This window comes from Elaeis guineensis, chromosome 12 (assembly GCF_000442705.2).
Source record: "Elaeis guineensis isolate ETL-2024a chromosome 12, EG11, whole genome shotgun sequence".
In the NCBI taxonomy this organism is placed as follows: Eukaryota; Viridiplantae; Streptophyta; class Magnoliopsida; order Arecales; family Arecaceae; genus Elaeis; species Elaeis guineensis.
In genome coordinates, this window is record NC_026004.2 from 35,499,109 (window position 1) to 35,526,250 (window position 27,142).

The 27,142-nt window shown below is 41.2% G+C and overlaps 1 protein-coding gene across 1 annotated transcript in view; it reads left to right on the plus strand.

The window, feature by feature from the left end:
• Nucleotides 1-1,499: 1,499 nt before the first annotated feature.
• LOC105035168 (probable sodium/metabolite cotransporter BASS5, chloroplastic) overlaps nucleotides 1,500-27,142 on the plus strand; it is a 39,132-nt gene continuing 13,489 nt past the window's right edge. The window contains exons 1-4 of the mRNA XM_010910617.3: nucleotides 1,500-1,722; nucleotides 1,799-1,846; nucleotides 1,932-2,032; nucleotides 2,350-2,480. Coding sequence (XP_010908919.1) covers nucleotides 1,632-1,722; nucleotides 1,799-1,846; nucleotides 1,932-2,032; nucleotides 2,350-2,480 — 371 coding nt within the window. The 5' untranslated portion in view covers nucleotides 1,500-1,631. The remainder of the gene's footprint in view (nucleotides 1,723-1,798; nucleotides 1,847-1,931; nucleotides 2,033-2,349; nucleotides 2,481-27,142) is intronic.

The following is a 27,142-nucleotide window of genomic DNA, read 5'->3' on the forward strand; positions in this document are numbered from 1 at the left end:
TGATGGATATTGTGATAAGTATATTTTACTTTTTATCTCATTTTGTTATATTGTTATTGTTATACTTATGAATAATATTTATTTTTCTTTTGATACTGACAGTTTAGAGGATCACATCACTATACCACCGGACAAGAAGCGGCTTCCATTCGATCACTGTTGGGTGCAAGGACTTAGAACTTATCGATATTATGGACGATCTTGTCGACTCTATGTGAGCCGTCTTTGAGGATAGACGACTTCACACTGTGCCATTGATGGATGATCCGAGTACCTCATCATATGCCCAACACACCTCATATCCTAGCTTCTCGGACTTCGACCTTCCTATAGATGATGCATCTATATCATAGAGGATGAGTGAGCCGAAAAATACGTCGCACTGACTTGACGAGCAGCATGTTGATCATACGCATGGGAGGGCCAGAGATAGGGGTAGATTGAGGATTTTTCGAGGTGGACGTCAGGCACATGTTGATAGGCCGAGCATGCCAGCACCTTCCTCTCCACCGGTCGATGCCATGCCTGAGCCATCACAATAGCAGCCAGAGGCGACACGCGTCGCATAAGCAAACACGGAAGAGGCTCTAGTACCTTAGTATATACGTCTTTTGATAGTTGTAATACTTGTACATAATTTTTTTGTTAGCAAATTTTATAATGATCAACTATTGGTTTATATTATTTTGAAATTAATGTTATAATTTTTTTTAATCTAAATGCATATGCTAGAATTTTTGTTGGTTGTGCAAAAAAATAATTATTGAGCTTGATACAGATTATATGGTTTGGGATTGTCTACCATTTTTGAGATATACTGCAATGTTAATTATAACTATGATTGGAAAAGTTTGAATTTGTATCTTAAAAAAGTCAAAAAGTTTTGAACAGATAAAGATGCTTAGAGATGATCAAAATTGTAAATTCATCAGATTGGAGATGCAAACAATATTTTTTGAAAGTTTCAAAAATTAAGATTGAGAGAAAATCAGTTTCGGATTTGAAGAGGCGACTCTTAGATCGTCTCCTTTTGGATGGGACATTGGCACAAACGTTTTGGGTCTGGCATGCAAAAAGAGGTGATCCATGGGATGACCCCCTGTGCCAGGGGTCGTCCCATGGATTGACCCTTGCTATACCTATAAAAACAGGCTTTTTGTGTTGGCCCATGGCATAATAGGAGTCGACTTCTGTGCCAGATCACCACTGTGCCATAGGTTAAAAGAGATATGTTAGGAGTCCAATGGTAGGGTGATCCATAGAGGTGCAATATGGTAAAGCAAGTCAAAGTATTGTCTATCTGTAGTTGATATTAATATTAATGTATCAGTATAGAAAGACGTCTTATGATAAAATAATTTTATTATTTTAAATAATATTTTAAAAAAAAATTATTTTGATCATTTCCTCTAAAACATGGGTATCATTTCGATGTATATATATTTTTTTTGTTCCCTACCGTATGTAGCATCCTGGAAAGCGCTAATGCCTGGGCCTCCCCCGTTCTCCACGAATTCCACCAGTATCTCCCTCCAAGCGCCCGCGCGATATCTCACATTTCCAGTACTGGGGGAAGTCAAAGATACTCCAAGTCGCCAATAATAGCACGATCTCTCCACAGATAGCCGGAGATGAACCCCAACGCCATCGCCTTCAAGTGGGCCCTTCCTTTCTCCGCTGCCTTCCACCGCCCTTCTGCCCTTCTCATCCACCGGCGATCAGGTCTCTCTCTTCTCTCTCTCTCTGTCCCTCTCTATCTCAGTTTCGTTCTCTCTCAAATGAGTAGTTTCGTTTCCAGGTTGCTGCTCTGTACCGTTCCACGCAGCTTCTTCAACCGTTATGTGGTGTAGGTCCTTGCTTTGGCTTTGTTTCCTTTGTTGTTGTCGTCCTTTGCCTTTGATCGCTCTCTCTGATTGCTTTGATCGAAGCAGCGAAGGGTAGTAGGGTCCTTGTGACAAGATGTATTTCGGCCAAGACGACCGATTCTTTCGAGCCTGATCGCACCAGAGAAGATGCGTTTGTTCTGGCCCAGGTCCTCATTTATCCCAAAATAGTTCGAATCATTATTTAGCCAAACAAATATGAGCATAATATTAATTGTAACTTTTAATAAATTAGGAAAAGGATCAAGGATCAATCTTTATCAGCCCCATTGTGCTCAAAAAGGAAAAAAAAATTCTTATTTTTATTCCCATGGTTTCACAAAATTGAAACAGTGGAGTTGGAGCTGATTGCTTGCTCTATGTTGTTTTTGGGAAAAGTACTCTAAATAAAACAAATGGAATGATTCTTTTTTGGTTCACTGTTGTTTTAACTTATTTTGCCTCGTTGCTGCTTGGATTGTTTCAGGAGGTTGAGAGAAAAGATATTGATGTTTTGAAGATTTTGAGGGGAGCAAATTCAATTATACCCCATGTGGTACTTGCAAGTACAGTGTTGGCTCTTGTTTACCCGCCTTCTTTTACATGGTTCACAAACAGGTTATATATCTTCTTTACTTGTTTGGGATGGTAGATAATTGATAATTATCTTTTCCTTGTGATCTATGAAAGAGACAAAAGTAATACCTGTCAAATATTTCGAGCCACAATGGCATTGTTCTGAAAGATACATGATGATATTGTGCCCCATGAAAATATAATACATATATCAAATTCTTATATGAGTTAGGTAAATGAGATAATGAGGAAAAAACTTTAAATGACAATGAAAAAATGAAATATAACTAGAAACGGTTGATTTCGAGATTAAGAGTACATTACATGCTAGATGGATTGGTTATGATTTTCAATGTGATCTAAGCAAAAGGGAGCAACTTAAAAGACATGTATGAATCCAAGTTTAGTTCTGAAGTCAAGAAATGCCCACAATATTAGTACATCAGTTTCCTTGATCCTGACTTCAGCAAAACTAGGAAGAGCATTGTTCTTTAGGAGAAAATAAAAATCAGTACAGTAAACTGATAAAATATATTGTAATCCCCTATATTTTGATATGGTAAGCACTTGCCAATGGTTTCGAAGGTTCCCTTCATGTGTGGGTTTTATTTTGATCGAGGATCTAAAAGAAGATGCAAGTTTAAGGAAACCTAGTCAGTTAATGCAAAGGATTTAAGGAAGGTTGCTATTATCATAGGTACAAACCTGATTATGGCCTTCTTCTTAATAATACGTCTTGAAATGATTACTCTATTATGTAAGAGAATATTGTCATTAGAAAATAAGATTCAAAATATAAAGGTAACTCATGTGCTTAATATAAGAATAGAAAAGATTGAGTTACATGTAGTGCTTCTTGAGAAACTAAACTATGGTCAATTGAGTCACAGGCATGCTAGATTGAGTGAATCAGTTGATGATTTTGATCTTGTCAAGAGATGGGGCTTGATTTTTGCCTCAATAAGAGGACTCTACAATCTATTATAGGATGAGAGAATACAAAGAAAAGAAGCTAAATGGAAAGAAATAACTCACAACTAGAGGAAAAAAAAAAGAAATTAATAGATCAAATAACTAAGTATAGTCAATAGTTATCCATAGTCGAATGGTTGTCATGCTAGAAAACATGGGTGCAAGAAGTTTATGAATGCTTCTATGGGGACTAGATGCAGATAAAGGGTAGTTGTTGAAGTTTTGGAGGTGTCCCTTAATCATAGCTAAGCTTGCTTTAAACTTGTCAATTGTCATAGACTAATCTATAGTAACTACCTCAAAATCATTGAAGTCCATGTTACTATCTAAATTACAATTGGTTCTTGGAATTGCTCTATTGCTTATGTAGTAAGCATCAGCCTATCATAAAAGTAAGCAAGAAATAACATCGTCAATTTAATCTATGTTACCCAGCCCTCCTAATCTTGATTTTGTAATAAAGTTTTAGAGTAGATTCGCTATCTCAGTATCGGACCCTATACTGGCATCATTTTATTACAACATCCTTAAGTGGTACAGCATGAGACAATGAGGTGTATTGAGTGTTGGTATGGTACGAGAATACATATCGGTTCGGTGTCAGTACGGTATGGTATGTCCGGTATTGTACGGTATGGTGCCGACCGGTATCGCAAATCTTGTTTCAGACACTATCTGCCATATGGCAGTAAATATGAAATTTAGGGCAAAAATATGCCTCCTTTTTTGGAGATTTCAAATGCATTAAATACTTGAAGATCATGGAAGTGTATAATGAGTTAATCTCATGATTATGTTGAAAATGGTTAAAATCTATCATAATGATAGCTGTTATGTAATAGGAATACCCTATAAGGGCCCTCGTTATTGTTCCAATCAAGGGTGGGATGGAGGGCATCTTGATTGTCCTGTCCCCTTCTTGTGGATTAGGACTCTGAAACCATATGGGGAGAGAAGAAAAAAGAAGATAGAATAAAGGAAGGAAAGATGTAGAAAGGGTGAAAGAAAGGAAAAAGTAAAAGGAAGAAAGAAAAGAATGGAGACGAAAAGAAAGAATAGAAGGAAGGAAGGAAGCAAGAAAAGAGAAAGAAGAAGAAAAAGGAAAAAGAAATAAAAGAAGGGATAAGAAAAAGAAATAAAAGAAGGAATAAGAAAAAGAAAGAGAAAGGAAAGGAAAGAAAGGAAGGTAAAAGAAAAGAAAGAAAGGAAGTAAAGAAAGAATAAAAAGAAAGAGAAAAAAAGATGAATGAGAAAGAAAGAAAAAAAGATGAACAAAAAAAAAAGGAAAGGAATGAAGAAGGGAGAGATAGAGAATATTTGTTAGGATGTTTGTCTGAGACCCAAGATTTACCATACTGGTCGGTATCATACTGTACTAGACATGTTGTACCATATCATGCATTCTACTAACCAAGGTTTGCCATACTATCCAGTATGGGATGTACCGCATCATATACCGATACGGTGTACCATACCATACCAATATTATGATAGGATGATACTAGTACAGGGTCCAGTATTGAGACGGCGAATCTTGCTACTAATACTCGTATCTTGAATCTTGCCGTACTGTACCGTATACTGACATTTTAATAGGATGATACTGATATGGAGTCCAGTATCAAAATAATGAATCTTGCTAAGACCACTACTGGGATAGGTAGGGTAGCGGGATGTCCTGTTCTATGGAAAAATTGGGATGCCCTTGTTTGCCTCAGTAGTAACCCTAGTCCCTCTATTTCCTCTACTTTTCTCTTTGCTTTCAAGTCTTTTAACCCCTTAAATTTATATTCTATTTTCCAATGTCCAAAAATATGGCTCCAAGATATGCTTTGCCATGTGATGCTTATTTGAACAGGGACATTTGCTTGTAAAGTTATTGTATTGGTGCACACATAAAGGGATTGATCCCTTCAAATGCTCCAGACACCTGCCAACTGTACAAGGAGGAAATTTTATTGTAGAAGAAAAGCTTGTGGTGAACAAATTGGGTGAAACTTGGAGCTGGCCAAATCTTTCCACTGACTAGGAAGCTTGGGTAACAAGGATGGAAAAACCTAAAGGTGATATGTGGAAGTCGCTTGGGATCCATGAGTTGTTCGACATGTTGAAATATTTTGTTGAGAACAACAACAAGATGACTGCCACGGAACTGGTCTCTGGTGCAAGTTGATAAACGCTTTCTTATTTCCTTGTGGCATGATGAGTCCAACTTTGCTAGATATATACACTCTCATCGATTTGCTTCCAATTGGAGAGCTGCTGTCAAGCCTTAAAGATGATCCCCCAAATATTCAGTATGAAGTTCCAATATTTTGGGAATACATCCATTTTTTGAAGCAGACACAAAGGAGAAAAGATGTGGTGATAGAGTTCGAACACTGCTTTTTTCTTTAGTGTGGCTATGCAAGTTTTTGTTCTATGCTTCATTCAAGATTGCAACTGTTGCTGCCAACTCTCGCGCCTGAGGTCGGATTGCTATGATGGAGTAATGAGGGGGGTGACGCCTGAGCTTCGGCTTGAGAACTTGCAAAGAAGCTTCGCCGAGGTGTTTTCTAGCGAGAATCCTCTGACACTCAAGTTAGGAGATAGAGAACAACGAGAAGGAGAGAATGAAATTCGAGAGCTTACGTTGGGGGTCTCTGCGCTTCTCTATTTATAGAGGAGGTAGAGTTGTACACGTCTTAAAGTCCGGCTGAATTTTGGATATCGTGCGCAAATTAAGCTGGCGAGAGTTATTTTCATTTGGGGCGTGATTCAATCGGAGTTATCCTTCCTTATCTAGAGGTTTTGGAGTTAAAGAGAGTGGATTCTATCAATAGAGAGGGCTACACATTTTAGCCGGAGTCGGCTCAGGCCAACCTGAAGATACCTCGATCGTGGACGAGGTAGTCACCTTAGCCAGTACTAAGGTCCAAGCTGCTGTCCATGTGCCCCTACGGACTTGCTCTAGCTTAAGGTGCGTACTTAACGTCAGGCTGGCTGGATATGGCCTTCGTACTTGATGAAGTTCGGTCTTACGTGTCTTCGATTGGTGCCGAGGATACAATTGGCCGAGACTGAGGTGAAGATCCACAACAGATGCCCCCCATTCTCAAGTCCGAGCTCACATGAGATCAATCGAAGATAGTACAAATCCGAGGTAGAGGTCGATTCTGTTGAGCTGTTGCACGGAGCTCCCTTTAATTGTTGACACGTGTCGAGGATCGGCACTATCAGCAGGTTGATCTTTCCATCGGAATCATTGATTCCCTGGATCCGCCTAAGCTTGATTGTGGCCAATTGGAAGCTGCCACTTGGCGCGCATCAATGGTGGGAGGTGTACTGCCTTCAGGTTGGAGCTATCTGAGCTCCTATAAGTAGGCGCTGTTCACTGAAGGTCACCCCATTCTTATTGTTTTACTGCTCTGAGGGAGAGGAGAGAATCGTTTGGGCAATTTCTGGCTAACTTTGGTGATCATCGCCGATGTCTGTATTCTTCGTCGACTGTAATCAAACTCCATCAGTCGACCCCGAACTCCGACCCTTGAGCTTGCTCAGCCACATCCTTTCTTTAGGTCAGTCTTCCATTCTCTTCTAAGTCTTAGGAATGAATGCGTCGAGTTCGTCTTTGTCCACTTGGACTTCAGACGATAACCTGGAAGGCACGGATCCTGCATTCGACGTTGGTTGTTCCTTAGATGAGTTCGAGGTAAGAGAAATACCGAACTTTGGCCCCTTTCGAGTGGTCTCCATCCTTATCCAAGAGGATTTAGAAATCCTATGCCTTATGTATCAGATCCCTTCAGAATTCAGACTGGAGGTCGCCGGTCCCGAGGACCGAATAGCTCTTCTGTCCTGAGGATGGATTGGGCTCTATGAAGAGTCCTTTAAGGTAGGACTTAGATTACCTCTTCATTTTATAATTGTAGAGTTTATTACCTCGTACCAAATAACCCTGTGTTGCATGGCGCCAAACTCATGGCGCTTGGTCATTGCCTTTATAGTATATTGCCTTCTCCTTGGGGTGGAACTGACAATCCGTCTCTTCAGGGCATGCTTCACTTTGAAGGACAACCCGAAAGGGGTCGGATGGTGGTATGCCTCTCCTCGAAAGGGGTGATGCTATTTTCGAGGTGCTCCTTTATCAGTACATAATTGGAAGGATCGATACTTTTTTGTCTCGATCGGGCAATCTTAGGACTTCAATATGTCATGAGGCTAACCTCAGAGGTCGGCGATTAAGACTTCGGTTCTTTTGATGCTGAGGAGGAGGCATTGAAGCTCATCTTCAGTTGCACCACTCTCTCGCTTCCTAGGCTCCTTTCTGAGGAGATTTTGCATGAAGTTGGGTTGAGCCCGACCAATCCTCTGAGTAAGTAGGTTATATTTTCAAGTATCCATCCTTTGTTTTCTCTTGGCTAACTCCTATATTTTCAGAAATGAGATCCGAGAACATCGAAGCCCTCTGTCGAACTGCAAAAAGGAAGAAGTCGTTAGCCATGGCCCCTGCTCCAAAATGGGAGCGAACTAAAGCTGTGCTTGCCTAGCCTATCATTAATGGTTCGTAGACTCCAGCTCAAGGTCCTCCGAGGAAGGAGGCCTCATCCAAGGCTTAGGTCGTCCAACCCCTCAAATTGGTTGCTCCAGGGGAGTCGGTCCCCTTGTCCTTGGCCTCATCATCACATCGAGGCTTGGCGACTCAAATCTTGGTTTACATGTCCTTGTGATGCGCCAACCTCCCCACTGAAGTATCTCCAAGGTTGCCAGATCGACGGGGGCAGGAAGTCCAGGAATAGAGGTCGGGCTTTGGGGACAATTGTATCGCCTGCGACTTTCTCCGGGCCACGATAACACCAGCTGACATTGAGATCCTTGGTGCAGAAGACCCTGACTTCTGCATCAAGGATTCTTATGGTTCCCTCCTGTGGGTTGGTGTTCTTTTTTTCCTGAGCTTCCTTCTTTCTCTTTTTTTTAACGACTTCTTGCTTTCAGCTCGTTCATTATGTGGACCATTTCGTCGGCATTCTAAAGGAAGTTCGACGAGATTCTAAAGAAGCCAAGGAGCAGGAAGCCGAAGCTGAGGCCAAGGTTTCTCAGGCTTCCAAGAGAGTAGATGAGGCTTTGGCTGCAAAGGCAGTGGTTGAGGAGGAAGTCCGCTCCTTGAAAGCCAAGGTCAAAACCTTGGAAGCCAAGGTTACGAAGGCTTGGAGTGATGCCGGGGCCCGTCTTTCGGAGGATTTGAGCATTGCGGCGGGCCAATGGGAGAAGAAGTTGGTCTCCGAGAAGGTTGCCGCGGTCGAGGCGTTCCGCTTCTTGGACAACTTTCGAGCGATCAAGCTGGAGTTTGTTTCGGAGTCCTACCTACAGGGCCTTGCAGACTACAAGGCGAAAGTCTAAAGTCGTTTCCCTGATCTTGACCTTGGATTGCTGGAGTTGGACGATGAGGTGGAGGGAAGAACTGGTCGAGCTCATCATGGAGGGGGAGGTACGAGCTGAGGACGAGGCCGGTTCGGGATGCAGCAAAGGCCAGGCTGTCGAAGATGCGGCGCCACTCATCCTCTTGCGGTGATTGGGCTTTCGGAGCCAGAAACCCCCGTCGATGTCTAAGACTTTTTTCTTCTTCTTTATACTCGAGTTCGGGTATGTCTGAGTTGTTCTAATGGTCGGCCCATTTTGCACTCTTCGGCCTTGATCGAGGTATTTTTGTGTAGGGCCGACCTGAAGATTGTATGAAGCTTTACTTTGAATGCAAGCCTATTTTTAACATCACATCCTTTCTATTTTTGCTCTCTACTTTCAATGATGAATTCAGTTTCGAAGATCGGACTTTTAAGATTGGCCAGCCGATCCTTGGTTTAAGTAGATTTTCCTCCGAGGATGAAGTAACGTCTATCGACGTCGAATTGTCTTGAGTTCTGTCTGATTGAGTTATATGAGGATGAGGACTGGAAATTGGTAGTTGCAATTATCACTCAGTTCATCCGCGGACAAAAAGCATTCGTTGGCAAGTGTCGGAGAAGTATGGGCTTCGCTCAATTCGTTCGTGGACGAGGTGCACCGTTTGGTGGATGTCGGAGTCACAAGTTATGCTCAGCTTGTCCATGGATGAGGAGCACCGCTTGGTGAATCATTGGAGTCGCGGGTTATGCTTATCTGTGGACAAGGAGCACCGCTTGGTGAATCCTCGGAATCATGGGTTATGCTCAGCTCATCCGTGGACGACAGCATAGTTTGGCGAACTTTGGAGAGACGTTGAGATTTACAAAATAAGAATTTTTATTGCTACTTAATGAAAATTACAATTCAATACGTAGGTTGTCGGCGTTTCAGGTCCGGAGAATTGAGGCTCCCTCTAGTCAGCAAAGTTGATACGCTCTTGGTCGCACCACTTCATTAATGCAGTATGGGCCTTCTCAGTTTGGCGCAAGTTTTCCTACTCTGTCGGGTGAGATACTTTAGTTTTTTGTAGGACGAGGTCTCCTGTCCAGAAGGTTTTACCCTTGACTCTTGAGTTGTAATACCACGCTACCCTCCATTGATAGTTTGCCATTCGAACTTGAGCTCGCTCCTGAATTTCTTCTATCAGGTCCAAATTCACCCTCAGTCCGATCAAGTTTCCTTCTTCGTTGAACTCGAAGTGAAGGTAGGCCAATTTCTAGGGGTATTACAGCCTCAGTTCTGAAGGCCAAATTGAAGGGTGTCTCCCCGATAGGGACCTGTTGCATTGTGCGATAGGCCCAAAGTATATTGTAAAGCTTTTCAACACAGCCTTTTAGCCTGACCTAGCCTCCCCTTCAATTCTTGCAACAGAGTCCGGTTGGTCACTTCAGCTTCATCATTACTCTGAGGATGAGCTAGCGAAGTCAAGTGGTGGGAGATTCCAAGGTCCTTACAGAATCCTGAGAACCTCGAATTGTCGAATTGATGCCCGTTATCTGTAACGATAGCTTGGGGCAGGCCGACCCGAGAAATGATGGATTTCCACGCAAAGTCATGGACTTTAGCCTTGGTGATGGTTGCTAAAGCTTTTGCTTTCACCCACTTCGTGAAGTAGTCAATTGTCATGAGCAAGAACTTTTGTGCAATTGCGACAGGAAAGGATCCGAGGATATCCATTTCCCACTAGGCAAAAGGCCAAGGTATTATGATCGGTGCTAAGGGGGTTGATGGCCGATGTTGGATGTTGAAGTTCCTTTGGCACAGGTCACACTTGCTCGCTAGGTCGGCCATGTCCTACATGCTGGGTAGAAGTAACCTTGTCGAAGCACTTTGTGGGCAAGCATCTTGCCCCCTAGGTGGTTGCCGCAAATTTCTTCATGGACCTCTCGGAGGGTGTATTCTACCTCTAAGGGGTGGAGGCACCGAAGTAGTAGCAACGAGAACGATCTTTTGTATAGCTTCCTCTCATATATCACATACCGAGAAGCGAGGTGCCTTAGCTTCTTGGCTTCTTTCCGGTCAGTAGGTAGAGCTCCATCTTGTAGAAATCAGACGATCGGATCCATCCAGCTTGGCTTGCGATTTGCTTGCATCATCGGGGCCTCAATGTTGGGGTGCTCCAAAGTCTCCATATATGAGCTTTTTTTAAGGTCGGCAATTCCAAAGGTGGCAAGCTTTGACAAGAGATCTGCTTTGATGTTCTCGGACCTCGAGATTTGTTGAACATTTAAGGTGGCAAAGTGGAGGCAAGCTCTTTTATTTTTTGTAGGTACTTCATCATATTGGGCTCCCATGATTCGTACTCTCCCTGCATCTGGCTGACAATGAGTTGGGAGTCACTATAGACCTTCAGGTGTCGAACTTCTATTTCTTTTACTATTTTGAGGCTAGTGAGTAAAGCTTCATACTTGACCTCGTTGTTTGAAGTCAAGAATCCGAAGCGCAGGGCGTACTCGACGACTAGATCATCCGGGTTGGCTAATATCAATCCGGCTCCTGAGCCTGCCATATTGGAGGAGCCATTCACGTAGAGGACCTAGCATTCCTCAGGTGCCTCAACTTCTGGTTTGTCACTCGGCCCTTCTTCTAAGATGGTGCATTCTAAAACAAAATTGGCCAACACTTGAGCTTTGATAGATGGTCTGGGGAGGTATTTTATGTCAAACTCGCGTAGCTCAACGGCCCACTTGGCCAGCTGACCTGAAGTTTTAGGTCGATACAATACTGATTTGATTGGCTGGTCGGTAAGGACGGTGATGGTATGTGCCTGAAAATATAGGCGGAGTCTCTTGGAAGATATTATGAGAGCATAAACCATCTTTTCCAGTTTCGTATATCTGACCTTGGCATCATGGATAACTTGGCTTACATATTACACAGGCTTTTGTACCTTGGCCTCTTGTTGGATGAGGACTGGGCTAATTGCTAAGGGGGAGACCACGAGGTATAGGTATAGAACCTTTTCGATTTCTGACTTGCTTAGAAGGGGCGGCGAGCCAAGGTACCTCTTCAGTTCGTCGAACGCGGTCTGACATTCCTCTATCCACAGAAAGTTCTTTGCTTGCTGGAGGGCCTTGAAAAATGAGACTTTTCACGGTCGACCTTAAGAGGAACTGGCTGAGGGCGACAATCTTTCCTGTCAGGCGCTGTACCTCTTTAATAGTCTTCGGAGGCTTCATCTCTTGAAGTGCTCGAATCTTCTCGGGCTTGGCCTCAATCCCATGTTGCGACACCATGAAGCCGAGAAACTTGCTAGATGTTACTCCAAAAGTGTATTTGCTCAGGTTGAGCTTCATATGAAAGCGTCGCAATGTTGCAAAAATCTTCTCAAGGTTGGTGATGTGCTCTGCAATCCTACTTTTAAAAAGCATGTTGTCCACGTACACTTTCATATTCCTCTTGATTTGCTCCTTGAAGATCTTGGTGACGAGTCTTTGGTAAGTTGCTCCTGCAGTTTTCAATTCGAACGGCATGACTCTATAGCAAAAAAGATCTTGGCCAATAATAAAAGCTGTTTTCTCCTCATCCTCGAGGGTCATGCGAGTTTGGTTGTAGTTAGAGAAGGCATCCATGAAGGAAAGGAGTTGATGGTCTGAGGTCGCATCCACCCATTGATCGATCCGAGGTAGAGGGTAGCTATCCTTGGGGCATGCCTTGTTGAGGTCGGTGTAGTCGATGCATGTGCGCCACTTTCCATTCGTCTTTTTGACCAGCACTACATTGACTGGCTACTCCGGGTAATAAACTTCTCGGACGAAATCGGCCTTTAGAAGCTTGTCAACCTCTTCTTGTATGCCCTTTTGCCGCTCAGGGGCGAAATTGTTTCTTCTGCCTAATTAGGTGATGCTTCGGATCTACATTCAGACAATGAACAATGACCTTCGGATCTGTCTGGCATGTCGGAGGATGATCAGGCAAACACATTTGCATTGGATCAGAGGAATGAGGCAAGGTGCCGGCAGTCTTCACGTAAGTTGGAGCCAAGCTTGACGATCTTGGTTGGATCGGTCTCATCTACCGGAATTGAAATGAGGTCCTTTATTGGCTGACCTTGTTGTTCTGTTAGCTCATCCCGAACATCGAGTTCATTTGCAGGTTGGTGCTCTTCAAGTGTTTCTCCTTGCCATGTAGCATTCCCTGATCAGTTGTTGGTTCCCTCAGAGCTCGTCGATCCCATGGGAAGTTGGAAACTTCACCATTAGATAATAGGTTGACACCACAGCTCGAAGAGAATTCAACCCAGGCCAACCTAATATAGCATTATAAGTAGATGAAAGTTTTACCATTAAGAAATTCACTTCGACGGTAGACTGCTTCGGAGCTCGTCCTGCTATCATAGGAAGAGAAATAGCTTCCTCTATAGGTACTGTGTTATCGGAGAACCCGACTAGAGGAGAGTTCATCTTGGTTAGCTGCTCGGGAGTCAAGCCCATTCGTATACAGACATCATAAAACAAGACATCTACAGAGCTTCCATTATCAATCAAAACACGGTGTACATCATAATTTGAAACATTCAAGGTCACGACAACAGGATTGTCATGCGGACATTTTATCCCTTCTGGACGGCCTTGGAGAAGACGATCTCATCTCCAACCTTTCTTTTCTTCACTCCTTTTTCTTCTGCTTAGCTTAGTTCGGGGAAGGCATGGCCGAATTCCCCCCAGAGATGGTGTGGATTTCCCTCACTATTGGTCGGTCCCTCTAGGGATCTTCGCGACGTGGTGGTTCACCTCGGGGCTCTTCTTAGTTCGGCCGGGCATTAACATAACGCCGCAGTCACCCTCGTCGAATGAGTGTCTTTATCTCCTCGAGGTGCCAACACTCCTCTGTGTCATGGCTGTGGTCCCGATGATATCTGTAATACTTGTATCCCTCACATGTGCTGGCATAGTCATCTTCTTAGGTCTCGAAAGCTTCTCCTGATATTCTATCTCCATCAATATTTGTGCTCGTGGGTATTAAGCAGAGTAAAATTGTGAAACCTTCGTGGTGGAGTCATAGGCCAGCATCATCTGGGAGGGGATCTAGTTGGGTCTCTTCGAGGTGGAGTACGAGATCGACGGGTCCCTTGCTCGGCACGACATCCTACTCATCGGCAATCTTTTCTCCTTCTCTGGTCATTCTTCGCCTGTGACTGCCTTCGAGGCTTCCTCCATGCTGGTCTCAGGCCTCTTCTGCATGGGCATACTTCTCAGCTTGCTCAAGCATCTTGATGAAGTCTTTTGGATACTTCTTTTCAAGCAAGAAGAGTAGGTCATTTTGGAGGAGTCTGGCTTTGAATGCAGTCATAACCACTGCTTGGTCTAGGTTCTGTACCTCTAAGGTTGCAATATTAAAGCGGTTAATATAGACCCGAAGAAACTCATTTTCTCACTGCTTAATGCTGACAAAAAAATCCGAATTCCGATGCTGTCGACGATTGCTGACGAAGTGAGCAATGAATATCCGACTGAGCTAATTGAAAGAGCTGACCGTTTGGCTGAAGACTCGAATACCAGTGATGGATAGCTTTCCTTAGGGTTGAAAGGAATGCTTGGCAAAGAATTGCATCGGTCGCTCTATGCAGGAGCATCAGAGCTTTAAAGTTCTCTAAGTGATCGACAGGATCGGTGGTTCGGTCGTAAGGTTCTAGTTGGGGCATCTTGAACTAAGGTGGTAGTGGCTCATCCATGATTTTCTGGGTGAATGGAGGGTCGGTGTTGAAGCCGAGCTCCATGTCTTGCTGCCGCGAGGTCTGGTTCTGCAATGCGTCGATTCAGCGTTGCATCTCCTGGAGCTTTCTTTCCATCTCGTTTTTTCGAGCAGGGCGATGACGAGGGGAAAAGTTACCCGGTGTGGAGTCCCTCCTTGAGAGTGGGTTCGGTGAATGCCTGTGCCTTCTTCAGGCTGGACTAGCTGGTCGGCTAAGGCGGCTGGCGCCCGACCTTGGATGACATGGAGGTGAAGTCCGCTTTGCTGGTCTAGCCTCGTCCTGCAGAACCTTTGGGATAGAGTGAGGCACGGTGGTCTGTTGCATCCCCTGTACAGCCACAAACAAAGTCTGTACCTATTGAATGAGACTGTTGTACTGCTTATGGGAAACCGTTGGCGCTGATGGCGGAGGAGGATTTTCTTGGATCAGCTTAGGTGCAGCATCCTCCTGTCGGATATTTTTAGTCCGCACTTCATTCGAACGACGGGATGCATTCGATGCTTCTCTTCGTGGCCTCATGGTGAATTTGGTAAACTTTTTCTCATTCTCAGATTAAAACCCCGAATCAAGTTGGGGATCCTTCCTCTAGCGCCAATTGTTGCTGCCAACTCCTGTGCCTGAGGTTGGATTGCTGTGGTGATGGAGTAATGAGGGGGGTGACTCCTGATCTCTGGCTTGAAAACCTGCAAAGAAGTCTTGCCGAAGTGTTTTCCGGTGAGGACTCTCCAACGTTCAAGTTCGGAGATGGAGAATAACGAGAAGGAGAGAATGGAATTTGAGAGCTTATCTTGAGGGTCCCCGCACTCCTCTATTTATAGAGGGGGAGTTAGAGTCGTACACACCCTGGAGTCCGGCTGGTTTTTAGATATCGTGCGCAGATTAAGCTGGCGAGAGTTATTTTCATTTGGGGCATGATTCAATTGGAGATACCCTTCTTATTTGGAGGTTCCGGAATCAACGAGGAGAGTGGATTTTGTCAATGGAGAGGGCTGCACATTTTAGCCGGAGGTTGGCTCGGGCCGACCTAAAGATACCTCGGCCTATTGAGGTCCGAGCTGCCGTCCATGTGCCCTTTTTCTGACTTGCTCTGGTTTAAGGTGCATACTTGACGTCAGGTTGGCCGGATACGGCCTTCGTACTTAATGAAGTCCGGTCTTGCATGTCTTCGGTTAGTGCCGAGGATACAATTGGCTGAAGCCAAGGTGGAGATCTGCAACAGCAACCATATATGCTAAGATTGTAGTTGTATTTGTATCCGGCCATCAATTGGATTTGGCTCCTTTTCTACTTGCTCATCTTTACTGATTATTGAAAAATCTTACCGCAGTAGCGGAGGTCCTCTCTATCTTCTTCAACTGTGGTAATATTCCTACTTCTAGAATTGAGAACTGATGATGAAGACCTTGCGATTCTTATGGGCCAATCATTTACATGTGGCCATGGGACCTTAGCTTTCAGGCTTCCATGAATTTTTATTTTCAGATTTAGACTTCAAAAGACAAGTTGAATATCTTGTCCCATTCTTGGATTTCTCTTTCAGCCTTACTGGGCTTCTGAATTTGAATGAGAATTTGGAGCAGCGATAATGAAATCGAAGAAGGGAATAGCACAGTGTGGAAATCGACACCTACCTCTTCAAAGATTGAGTGAAATGGAACTTCCTCAAGCTAGCTTATGGCTTATGATCTTCATTATGGGTGGTGTGCTATTCCCAAATGCAATTGTGGGGTTGAGTCTTATTTTCCCCAACAATTTGCGGATGGTTTGGACTTACTCAGGCGGTTCCATTGTAACAAATTTGGATGACAATATTGTTCCAACCACTTGACCATTGGAGAGGGATTTACAAGAAGTGGAGATGGCTACTGTCATGTCCATACAACTTCAGACAACGTTTCCATTTCTCACATTTCAACCTTGACCATCCTATCGTGAGAACTACATATCAGGCTGGTCCTCATATTGGACCATGAAGTTTGGCCATGTCAAGTGGCCACAGGTTGCCTTCAAACTTTCAAGGTGACTTCCACCAGTATCTAACCCACCTAGGAGGAAGTATTTGAAATCAAGAATGGAGGCCAAAGAAAAGGAACAAAAACTGCACAATCACGATGGCCGCTTGGGCAAAAGACATACCTACAACCATCGTGATTGACCCAGTTCTTAAGAGTCCTACAAATCAATGAAAAGGGAAAAGGAAAGCTGATACCCCTTCTCCACATCTTTTGATTGATGAGGAAGATGGAAACTCCTCTGGCCTTCCATTAGAGGCTTACTCGACGTTCATCTCCTCTCAAGATATCAAAGGAACTTGTCCAGCTACTTATTTCAGCTTGCGCATCCTTCCTTTTGCATTATACAAAATTTTTTACTGATATACTTCACTTGGGATGCATGAAGCAACGAACTTTCTATGATTGATCATCTGGAATGAATTTATATGAAACAAGACTGATTGACTTCTACAAGAGCCCAGAAGGTGGTACTGAAGAGACAGAAAAGGTGCGTTGTTGAGCCACCAAAACATGTACCAGTGAATGTGGATGATGATGATGATACGAGCCTAGCTTCGCTAGTTTTTAAAGTTAGGTAAATGAATCAGAGCAGTTCATTTGCCAGGTATTGGCTTTGCCAAGCCTGCTCATGGTGAGTAGCCTTGTTCACGTCGCCAAGTGGAGTATTCTGAGGTCTTGCCATCCTCGAAAGCCTCCACAGCATTGGAGTTGGTGAGTGATTCATTTCCTGATATGCCACTTATTCTCTAGTGAATATCTTCCTGTATACATAACCGGACGAAAACATGGGGTTATCAGGGAACAGAGTTACCTGATTTGAGTCTACATCATCTTTGGAACCCTTGGTTGATGAATTAGAAGACAAGCCTATATAACCAGGCTTCTGCCAGACCTCCCTGCAACATTGGTCATGTAAAACTGCCAAATCTGCATGTTTCTGAACTTTGGGTATTTCAGAGATTATAATCTTCTTTTCTTTCATGCTAGAAGCCTTACTTGCAGAATCCGTCATGTTGTTCTTTGCTCTCTTTGGTTCTTCGTTCTTGACCTTCCCTTCGATCAAGTTATGGAGGTTGTTCAGATTCATTGGGTTGTATCGATTGATGGTGCCTTAGGAAAAGGATCACTATCAATCTCGTGCACTGCTTTATCCTTCTTTGCCTCAGAGAATTTCGACAAACATCTCTGGATGGAAAGCAACACAATTATTAGTAGAATGATGGTATGAATTATTCCACTTACAATCTCTCTATCCTTCAAGTCTTATGCAGTAGGTATTCTATTGTTTTTGGGTAGGTAGATCGATTGACCATTTAAAAGATGGTTGAATATTTGATCGGCATTGGTTATATGTAATGTATAATGTCAGCCTGACCCCGACTTATGGAGGAATTTTTTTGCCTCCCATGTATTGCACTGCTGCCGAAACAAAATCAGATTGGGCTCTTGACAAAGCTTCCCAGGCATAAGGCTTCTTGCTTATTGTTTTCTCTGCAACAAACTTGATGTCATTGACCTCATAATCAGTGTCTTTATAATAAGTGTTAGATGATGCATTTCTTCTTTACATTTTTTCATGAAGTAATGCCTCATATCGGGAAGCACTAGTTGACAATCCAGTAAATCTCTGAATTCAACCCCTTGAAAATTCTTTCTTAATTTATAATTAAGTCCAGGTTGTGCAATTTGTACAGCCTCATTTTGGGCATAGTTAAATGACATCTTTGCTAGTATTTTTCTAACCTTACAATAAAGTCTTTAATAGATTCTCTCCATCGTTGATATCACGGTTTTAAATCCTATAGGATGGAGCTGTCCCGATTTTCTTATGGAATGGGATGTAACACCATCCTACTCCATCCCGACATTTGGGACAAGAGATATCCTAAGATATCTCGATCGGGATGTTGGGATACTGATGGGACGGCCCTATCTCGACATATGGGATGGTACCTTGTCCTAGTGTCCCATAGGATGTCCATTCGGGATTTGAATCCTTGGTTGATATAATTTACCTAGGAAAGCTATTTAAATATCAGGTTGACTTTGTGCATGAAATTGCGCTTCCATCTCTTGTCAAGTACAAATTGAATTTTTTTCACCTAAAAAAGTGTAAATTAAATGTTATGGTAAAGTTATATACCATTTAAAATGGGCCTTAGCCAATGAATTGGGAAATAATCTTAACTTCCTGAAATCATCACCGCTAAATTCACCACACGTTGTAGTAAATTGCACAATATGTTCAATGGTTGATTTTTTTCACCACTAGCAAACTTGGTCAAATCAATATTTTTATAGCTCCTAGGATTATGGTTTGCCAAACCAGATTGAACTGGTATGAGCCGAACCAGCACGGAATCGGGTAGGTTCGGCCTGATCCTTTTTTTTTTTTATGGTTCAGTGGGTTCTTTAAATTGATGAGTGGGACCGACTTCTCTTCCCATTCATTTTTCTTTCTGAAGACAATTCCCGCCTTCTCTATGATATAATTAAGGTGTAAAACGAGGAGAAATCATCAAATAGAGGTATGCGAGCTTATCTCCCACTTTTCTTTCTCCTCTCTCTTTTTTTTTGACAATTTCAAAAGTCATGAAAATTGAAAAAACAAAAGAAGATCATGCCAAAATTTTTGACTTTGGTATGATTTCGTTATATTGTAGATTTATAGATGATCTATACAATGACACTGAAATTATTAATTTTTGTTAACTATATAATTTTTTTAAATTAAAAATATATTTTTTAAATAAAAAATTATTAAAAATAAGATTCAAAAATTAATTATAACATTAAAATATTGTTTAGGAGCTTGCAAGTTACTCTAGATGTAAATTTGGTATTCGTTTATCAAAATTTTGATCCATCATACACATAGTAGCCTAGACCTAAATTTGAATGAAATTGAAAAATATGTAGTATTTCATGCATGTCCATTATTTTAGAAAAATATATGTAGCATCTATGATAGAATTCTATATGGATCTAAGATCAAATTAACTTTTCATAATTTTTAGATTTTATAATATTTTTTAATTTAAAAAATATTAAAAAGATATAAAATTAGTTTAGAAAATTAAAAAAATAGCACAAATGAAATTTTATTATTTTTACATAATTACTAAACTATTGTGATTGTTCAACTTTTAGAGATGGATCCATTGAAAAAGGGGTCAGAGTGATATTGATTGTGACCACAAGCAAATGCTCTCGGGTCGGCAATATTAGAAATACAACTATGCAATGAAGAGTTCAAGGATGGAGCGATAATAAGATTGAAGTAATATTTGACTAGTGGTTATCTCAATGTAGCTATGCCGAAAGTGTCCATATGAGATTTTGTTAATTGATAAAGAAGCACTTTGCTGATTTCAAAGCAGCAAAAGAAAGGATTTCGAAGAAGGCGGAAGTGGACCATCGAGTCGCACAGCTATCTTCCTATCATTCTAGGGAGTTAAAGGAAGTGTCCGCTTAACATGAGGCACAGATCCAGGTTGCCATTAATGCGAGTTGGGAAGATCAGTGATAGCTTAAATAGTTGGTCGGACATAGGGCTCAGTTTGGATCATCAGTTTATGGATCAAGGTTGGGATTTATGATCATTATAGGAGAGTCAGAGTTTAGGAGGATCTCCTCAGTTACAAAGCCTACTAATAGAGGCATGAGCTATATTGCTTTTATGTTGGGAGCTTTTTGTAGTAGAAAGAAGTCCTCTGGAGAGATTCTAGTTGGAGCCACTAGCCATGACTTAGATCCATACGCCTTCTCCAGCAAGAATTCCAAGTAACAGAAGATTGATAGTATATTGAAGAAAGATCAGAATGATGTGGCGACCTATTACATCTTGGTTTCATTTCAGCCGCATTTCAATGCATGCGGTAGGCAACACACATGGTCGCTTTACTGTTACATCTATATAGACTATTGATGCAGATGTAGATCCTTTAGGACCGAAGAACACCTATGGTGAGCTTCTTGACAGTAATGAAGAGCTATAAAAATGCATTGCATCATATCAGAATAAGTAATCAGTGTATAGATTAACGATGATGTGTGATGGTTGGATTGATCCTATTAGGTAGAGCATCATCAACTTTTTGATATGTTATAATAGAAAAATTTTTTTTTAGAAGTCCATTGATATTTTAGATGAGGTGCACGATGTCACGTATATCTTCAGATTAGAGGATGTGATCAATCAGATCGAAGAGCAAAATATCATGTAGATTATCACTGATAATGGGCCACAGTATAAGACCATAAGGAAGATCCTAATACAATGGCGACCATATATATTCTGGATACCATGTGCTGCACATTATATCAACTTGATATTGATGGATGATGAGAAGTTTCGTAGGGTGCAGAAGATAGTGGAGTCAGCACAGACTATTACTAGATTCATTTATAGTCACACATAAGTCTTATCATTGATGTGGTGGTATATAGAGGGAGATATTGAGATCAGATGTCATATGATTCACTATAAATTGTATAGCACTTGATAGCCTTATTGACAAGAAAGTATACCTATATCAGATGTTTGTTAGTCTCGAATGGTAAGAGAGTAGATATGCTAGGGTAGGCATTGAGGAAAGCAATGTCTAGAACTTAATGATGAGACAGACATTTTGGCAGCAGGTTGAGAACAGAGTGAAGGCTATCAAGTCTTTATATGAGGTATTTCAGGCCGTGGATAGCGAAAGGTACCCTCAGATGGACTTCTTGTATCACATGATGGAGAGAGCAAACAATCAGATTAAGTTGGTAGATTCGAAACATGCCATAAGTACATCTAAGTTATTGAGCATCGATGGGACTATCAGATGGATAGGGGTTTGCATCTAGCAGGTTAGCAGTAAATCAAGAATGCTTTGAAAATTTGACTGCTCTTGTATTTGTACAAATATACTTAACTAATTCTGAAATTTATCTATAGTTTACTATTTGAAGTCGAGGTCCCAGTACATGCTCTCTGGGATAGGCATGGATGACGAGCTTTTGACGTCCTTACGAAACATGATATACAAGATAGAGTTCGATCCAAAAATCGTAGCTGTATATGGAAGAAATAAATTAGGTTGACTGATTTTGTTAACTTAGCTGTATATTTAATCAGTAATTCATTATAACAAATATATTTTTTACAGATGAAAATATTTAGGGAGGGCACAAAACCTTTGCAACAGATGTGGCGATTGTAAGCAAGAAAAAGATAAATCAGGTAAATTATATATTAACGACGCTAACTCTTATTTGATATTATATAGCACTAATAAGTTTAATATGATATAATTTTATTTTTAATGTTGTTCAATCTTAATATTTTTGCAACTAAATGAGTCCATTTTGGATTGGTGGCAAAAAATCTGAAGCGACTTGCCATCTGATTCTCTCCCAGATGGTCTCCTCGAGTGGTTGTGAGTGCACTTGGTTGATCTTCACCCTTATCCACAACAAGTAGAGGAACCGTTTGACACAAATACCTCAACAATCTTGTATATGTTCATTACAATCTGAGGTTGAGGCTCAAATGCATTCAAGAGGAAGTTGAGCTAAAATATTCTGATTTGACTGTGAATGACTTTGTTAATGATAAAAAAGATCTGATGATCAGATGGTTTATAGGCCAACAGCAAGAGCTTGAGCTTGACAAGCCACGATCATCTTTATAATCAACCAGTTTCGTAACTAGCGAGGTTAGGATGGATGTTGAGCAATGGACAACTAGCAATAAGTCCATGCAAGTTTCCTGCTGATTAGCCATAACAGGCTTCCTTGTGAGGCATGATGAGAGTGCAGGTTACTGCTTAATGCAGAGACAAAGGAAAATGAAAGACAATTGCAGCCTCGATGGAGAGGGTGGAGCAGTCAGTTGACCTTGTTCACTCAGATTAAGGAATCAGGTAAAGTGGTGATGATAATTCTTTTGATGATCATGGATCTGGTAGTCAAGAGGGACTATCGTTTATGAGGTGCAGTCATAAGATAGTTTTCGATTCACTAGTGAGCCATAGTTTGCATATATGCCACATAGGATAGGGATCATGGTGTGTGAGATGGTAGAGCTCGCGAGGAACAATTGCATACAGGCAACGATCTTCTCAAGATCGTTCGGGATACTATGCAGCTGTAGATGATCTCGCACGTAAAGTTGGATCTATGGAGATATCAAGTTCTTCATCATATTCTGGATCCTTTTATCTATAGCCACAAGTAGCTTATAATCCACACGGATATAGATATGATGCATTTGAGGCATCGTTTTTTCGCGGCTACCATCTTATATAGTGTGGAGTATCTTACAGATCGGATGGGCTTCTGCACAGCTGTACTATCAGTTCGAGGACATCTCTCAAAGTCAGAGCTTCATCGAGAGATTTGGGACAAGTTATAATATAGCATGTATATCTTATTGGATGAGCACAGAGGAATACAATGTTACATGATTAAAGGGATGGATTGATGTTTCTCTAGATTATATAAATGATCCAGATACTTATGAACAATATTGACACTTAATGAGATTCTAAATCTTGATACGTCTTGATTTTTTTTTTGATTTGAGTATTTTAGAATTCAATAATATCTAATCCTTGTAAAGCTATCTTTGGGTACACGTTGAAACTTGTAATGCTGTTTTTCTTTGATATAACATCATGTTAGATTCAAATTCACATCACATGCTTAATCGTGGGTGTACCAGAGTGATATAAATGTCGAATAACATCAACAACTATCAATTTGGGCTTAAAATCATTCAAAAAATCATGAATTAGATACCTTAGAAATAAAAAAAAGAAAATTAAAAAAATTGGCGTGTCAGTTTGACCAATGCCCCGCCGTACCAAGTGTCGGTATGGTATCGTACCATACCGCTTGGCGACTCATGCATGTACCAATACCAGTTCAACCCTTCCTTGCTTAGGATACTCTTATGAGTTGGAAGTCCATTCTTCGCTTTGTTTGTCAGGAACCAAGATCATCCTGGTAGAGAGTATTCTCATGTTCATTAATTAAAGTTTCACCTTGGCTTGCTGCCTTAGAGATTTTCTTTGGCATTCTAGCCTTTTAGCTCCGATCAGGCATACCAAAAATGTTTCTTGCGAAACAAACTTAAGGCCAATTTGATCGTTGGTGTACCAAATTGAGCAGATCGATCTGTTGGTTTGGTTTATTAGGAGCCAAGGTTTGCCATTGCCTTATTAAGAGGACTTCATGGTCTCTAATAGGATGAGAAAAACATAAAGAAAGAAAGCTAAAATAAAAGTAATAACTCCTAGGTGGAGAAGCACCCTATGAAATTGATTATGATTGTAACACCCTAGACCAATCACCTAAGTCGGCTACGTGACACAGCCACACGAACCCTTAAGTGATGCCTTAAAGATCATGCACGGCTTTAAGATGAACAAAGTTTCCAAGAGCACTGAATAATTAAATCAATAGACAATAACCAAATAATCCAACTAAATAAATCCACCATAATCAAATAATCAAACTTATTCAATTATAAATTATTCAAATGTTTATTTAGTGTCAGAAAATAAACTGACTCCATTACTTGAACTCCATGCCTAACCTAATCGAGATTATACATCCTGCAACTTTGAAGAAAAAAGTAGAGAGGTGGTGTGAGCTTTATAGCCCAGTAAGAATGCCCACACACTCAAACCAATATGGATAAAGTAAATTCAAGATGAAGGTTAACCATATGAAAATACAGGCAAAAATCATAAAAGCTTGTACCGGTTATTTAGCATAGCCCAAATAAATCCATATAGTTATGTATGTCATCAAATATATATCATCAAGAAAACATATCAGATATATTGTCAATCTAAAACTTTTGTTCAATAGTGGTTTTATATACCTTATCTTCTGCTATTATCTAGATTTTTGATTAATAATTTTCTTTCCAATTTGGACTATCTAAGGTTATGCTTCGGCCCGTGATTGGCAAACCATAATATGCACACTTCGGTCCATGGTGGCAAATCGTGATATCCGCACTTCAACCCACAGTGGCAAACCAATGTGCCATTATTCAACCTGTGACAGGCAGTCCATAATACCTATGCATCGGCCCATGGTAGCAAACCAAAGTGTTATGATCCAACCTTGATTGGCATGACATAATATGGCTCGTCCAAATCCTCTTTAGACTAACAGTCATTTAATTTGGCCAAATAAAATAAAATTCAATACTATATTTATGGCCAAATCTAACAACCAACATCATATTCAAAACAACCAAAATCATCAATATTAGATACATGATTACAATAAAGAAACGTATATTCAAATCGACAATTCATCGATAATCATACTGCAAACGATGCAAAACCAAAATCATTGATGCATGTTATGAAAATATATACATGCATAGAGCTGATTATATACAAGAATTTTTACCTCTATTAGAGATAGAGTCAAGTAAAGCAAACACCGATCTACTCAATATATGAACTTGGAGGTGACATGTTTGTGTTCTGCTCAACACCTTCTCACCTAGACAATTGCTCACCTATAGAGCTAGATCTCATCATCAAAATAATCATAGTCATCCATGGATTATGGTCTATGATCATAACAAGATTGGTTTGGAACACCCTTCCTAGGGTTGCATAATGCCGACCCTGGACCTCTGGTTACACAGTATTGGCTAGGAGCCTTTGGTTGCACAATGCCAGCCCAAGATCCCTCTAAGGGTCAACCAGTCTACAAGGTGTTGGGTCCTTAGGCCCATGAAGGCATCTAGAGAGAGAAAGAGTGACAAAGAGAGAGGAGAGAGAGCAAGAGAGAGAAAAAGAAGGCAAGAGAGAGAAACCCATGGTTCTCTTCTCACAAGTGAGGAAGGAAGAGAGCTTTAGGGCCAGTCACCCCCACATTGGCGATCCTCAGTGGCCTTGATACTCGGCAGCTTGAACATGGCCACATTGGTGATGAAGGCTGGGTTGGCAGAAGAAGAAAAGAAAAAAAAAATAGGGCATCCAAATATGATAATTCTTGGATAGCAATTGGGCCGATGAAGTTGTGGATGATGGCTGAGGGACTCGAGAATACGTATAGAAGAGAGGTGGGGGTTGATTACCTTGCGCCGATGAGGTAATCGACAATGACTCACTGGGAATGCTCAACAAATCTCAAGGAGAACTCGAGGGATCTCATTGGTGGTTGATCGGGGATTAGGAACGAGGTTTGGAGGGAAGAGGGGAGGCTTTTTTTTAGGCTGAATCTAGGGCTCCAACGAGCCCTAGACTTATGAACGATGGAGTTGTGGAAGAAGACAAACTCCTTCCAAGAGTCCGCTTCTTCCATCTCACATGCAAGGCATGTGAGGTGTAATGTTTTCCCCGCCTTGCTTTGAGATTCGTGTGGGAATGTTGGGCCTGAGCAATTTTCTGGGACGGTCAATGGATTGAGCCCTTACAACAATGCATTATATATTTGAGTATAGTTCATGGTTCTTCAGGGTGGAATAATCTTCATGCCAGAGAACATGGGCACAATTGACTTCATAGTTGACTTCATACAATTAAATGAGAAATTCCATGCCAAGATTAATTTGTGCTATCCCAAATTCCCTTATCTTGGCTTCATAATTAAATCTCAGCCACTATCTTCCACATGGCTGAGAATATATGTATTTTAGGATAAACATGTAATTGCATTTAACCTTGAGAAGCTTTTTGATGTCAAGAAAATCCGCAAGCTAAAAACACAAATGTGCTGATTAATGCTGCTTGTTAGATGATATTGAAGCCTAATTTTGAGCCTGAGAATTTTCAAAACTTGAGCTAGTTTTTCATGTTGGCACTTTGTATGTTCTAATACTGAAAGATACATTACACAAGTATATGCTACTGACATGGTAAAACCTTTTTCGTTTAATGTTCAGTTTTTTTATATTTCTTTCCAGTGAGAAATAGGCATTTAGAAAGAACCCAAAATTATCTTTTAACTGTTCTAGAGAAACTTAGCATTCTAGGTGATATTACTGATGCATAGAAACTTAGCATTCTAGGCAATGTGACAAATCCATCTAATTGATAATAAAAGTTATGATGACTGAAATAACTAAAGAAATCTAGCAATATAGATGTATGCAAACCGGTGTTGTACTTAGAAACAAACAATGGCATGAATAGTACAGATTAGATTTTTAGCAATAATGTGGACATCTTGTTACTATTGTGGTGAGTTCAAAGGGCCAATGGCACTTTACACACCATGCAGGTGCTGTATTTCACTACTTGTCATCATCATAGTACTTCTGGTACAAATCAATGGTGGACAAATAAATATCTAATTCTTTCTTGGGAAGACATTGGTGGAATGAATGCAATCATCCACCAACTCTTGTGGAAGGCTATATGCCTGACGGTATATAATCTTAAGTGTAAAAGAGAAGCATCCATGTATTGTACTACATGAAGGATTGTCATTTCATACACACCTCCTTTAGTGCATGTTTGGATAACCCTGTGCAATCTGGCAGGATCATAGAACCACAGGTGGGTTGGGCCCGTATACATAGAACTCCTGAAATAGCTTCAGAGTGGGCCAGCCCAAATCTCGCAAGGAGTAAAAAAGACCTC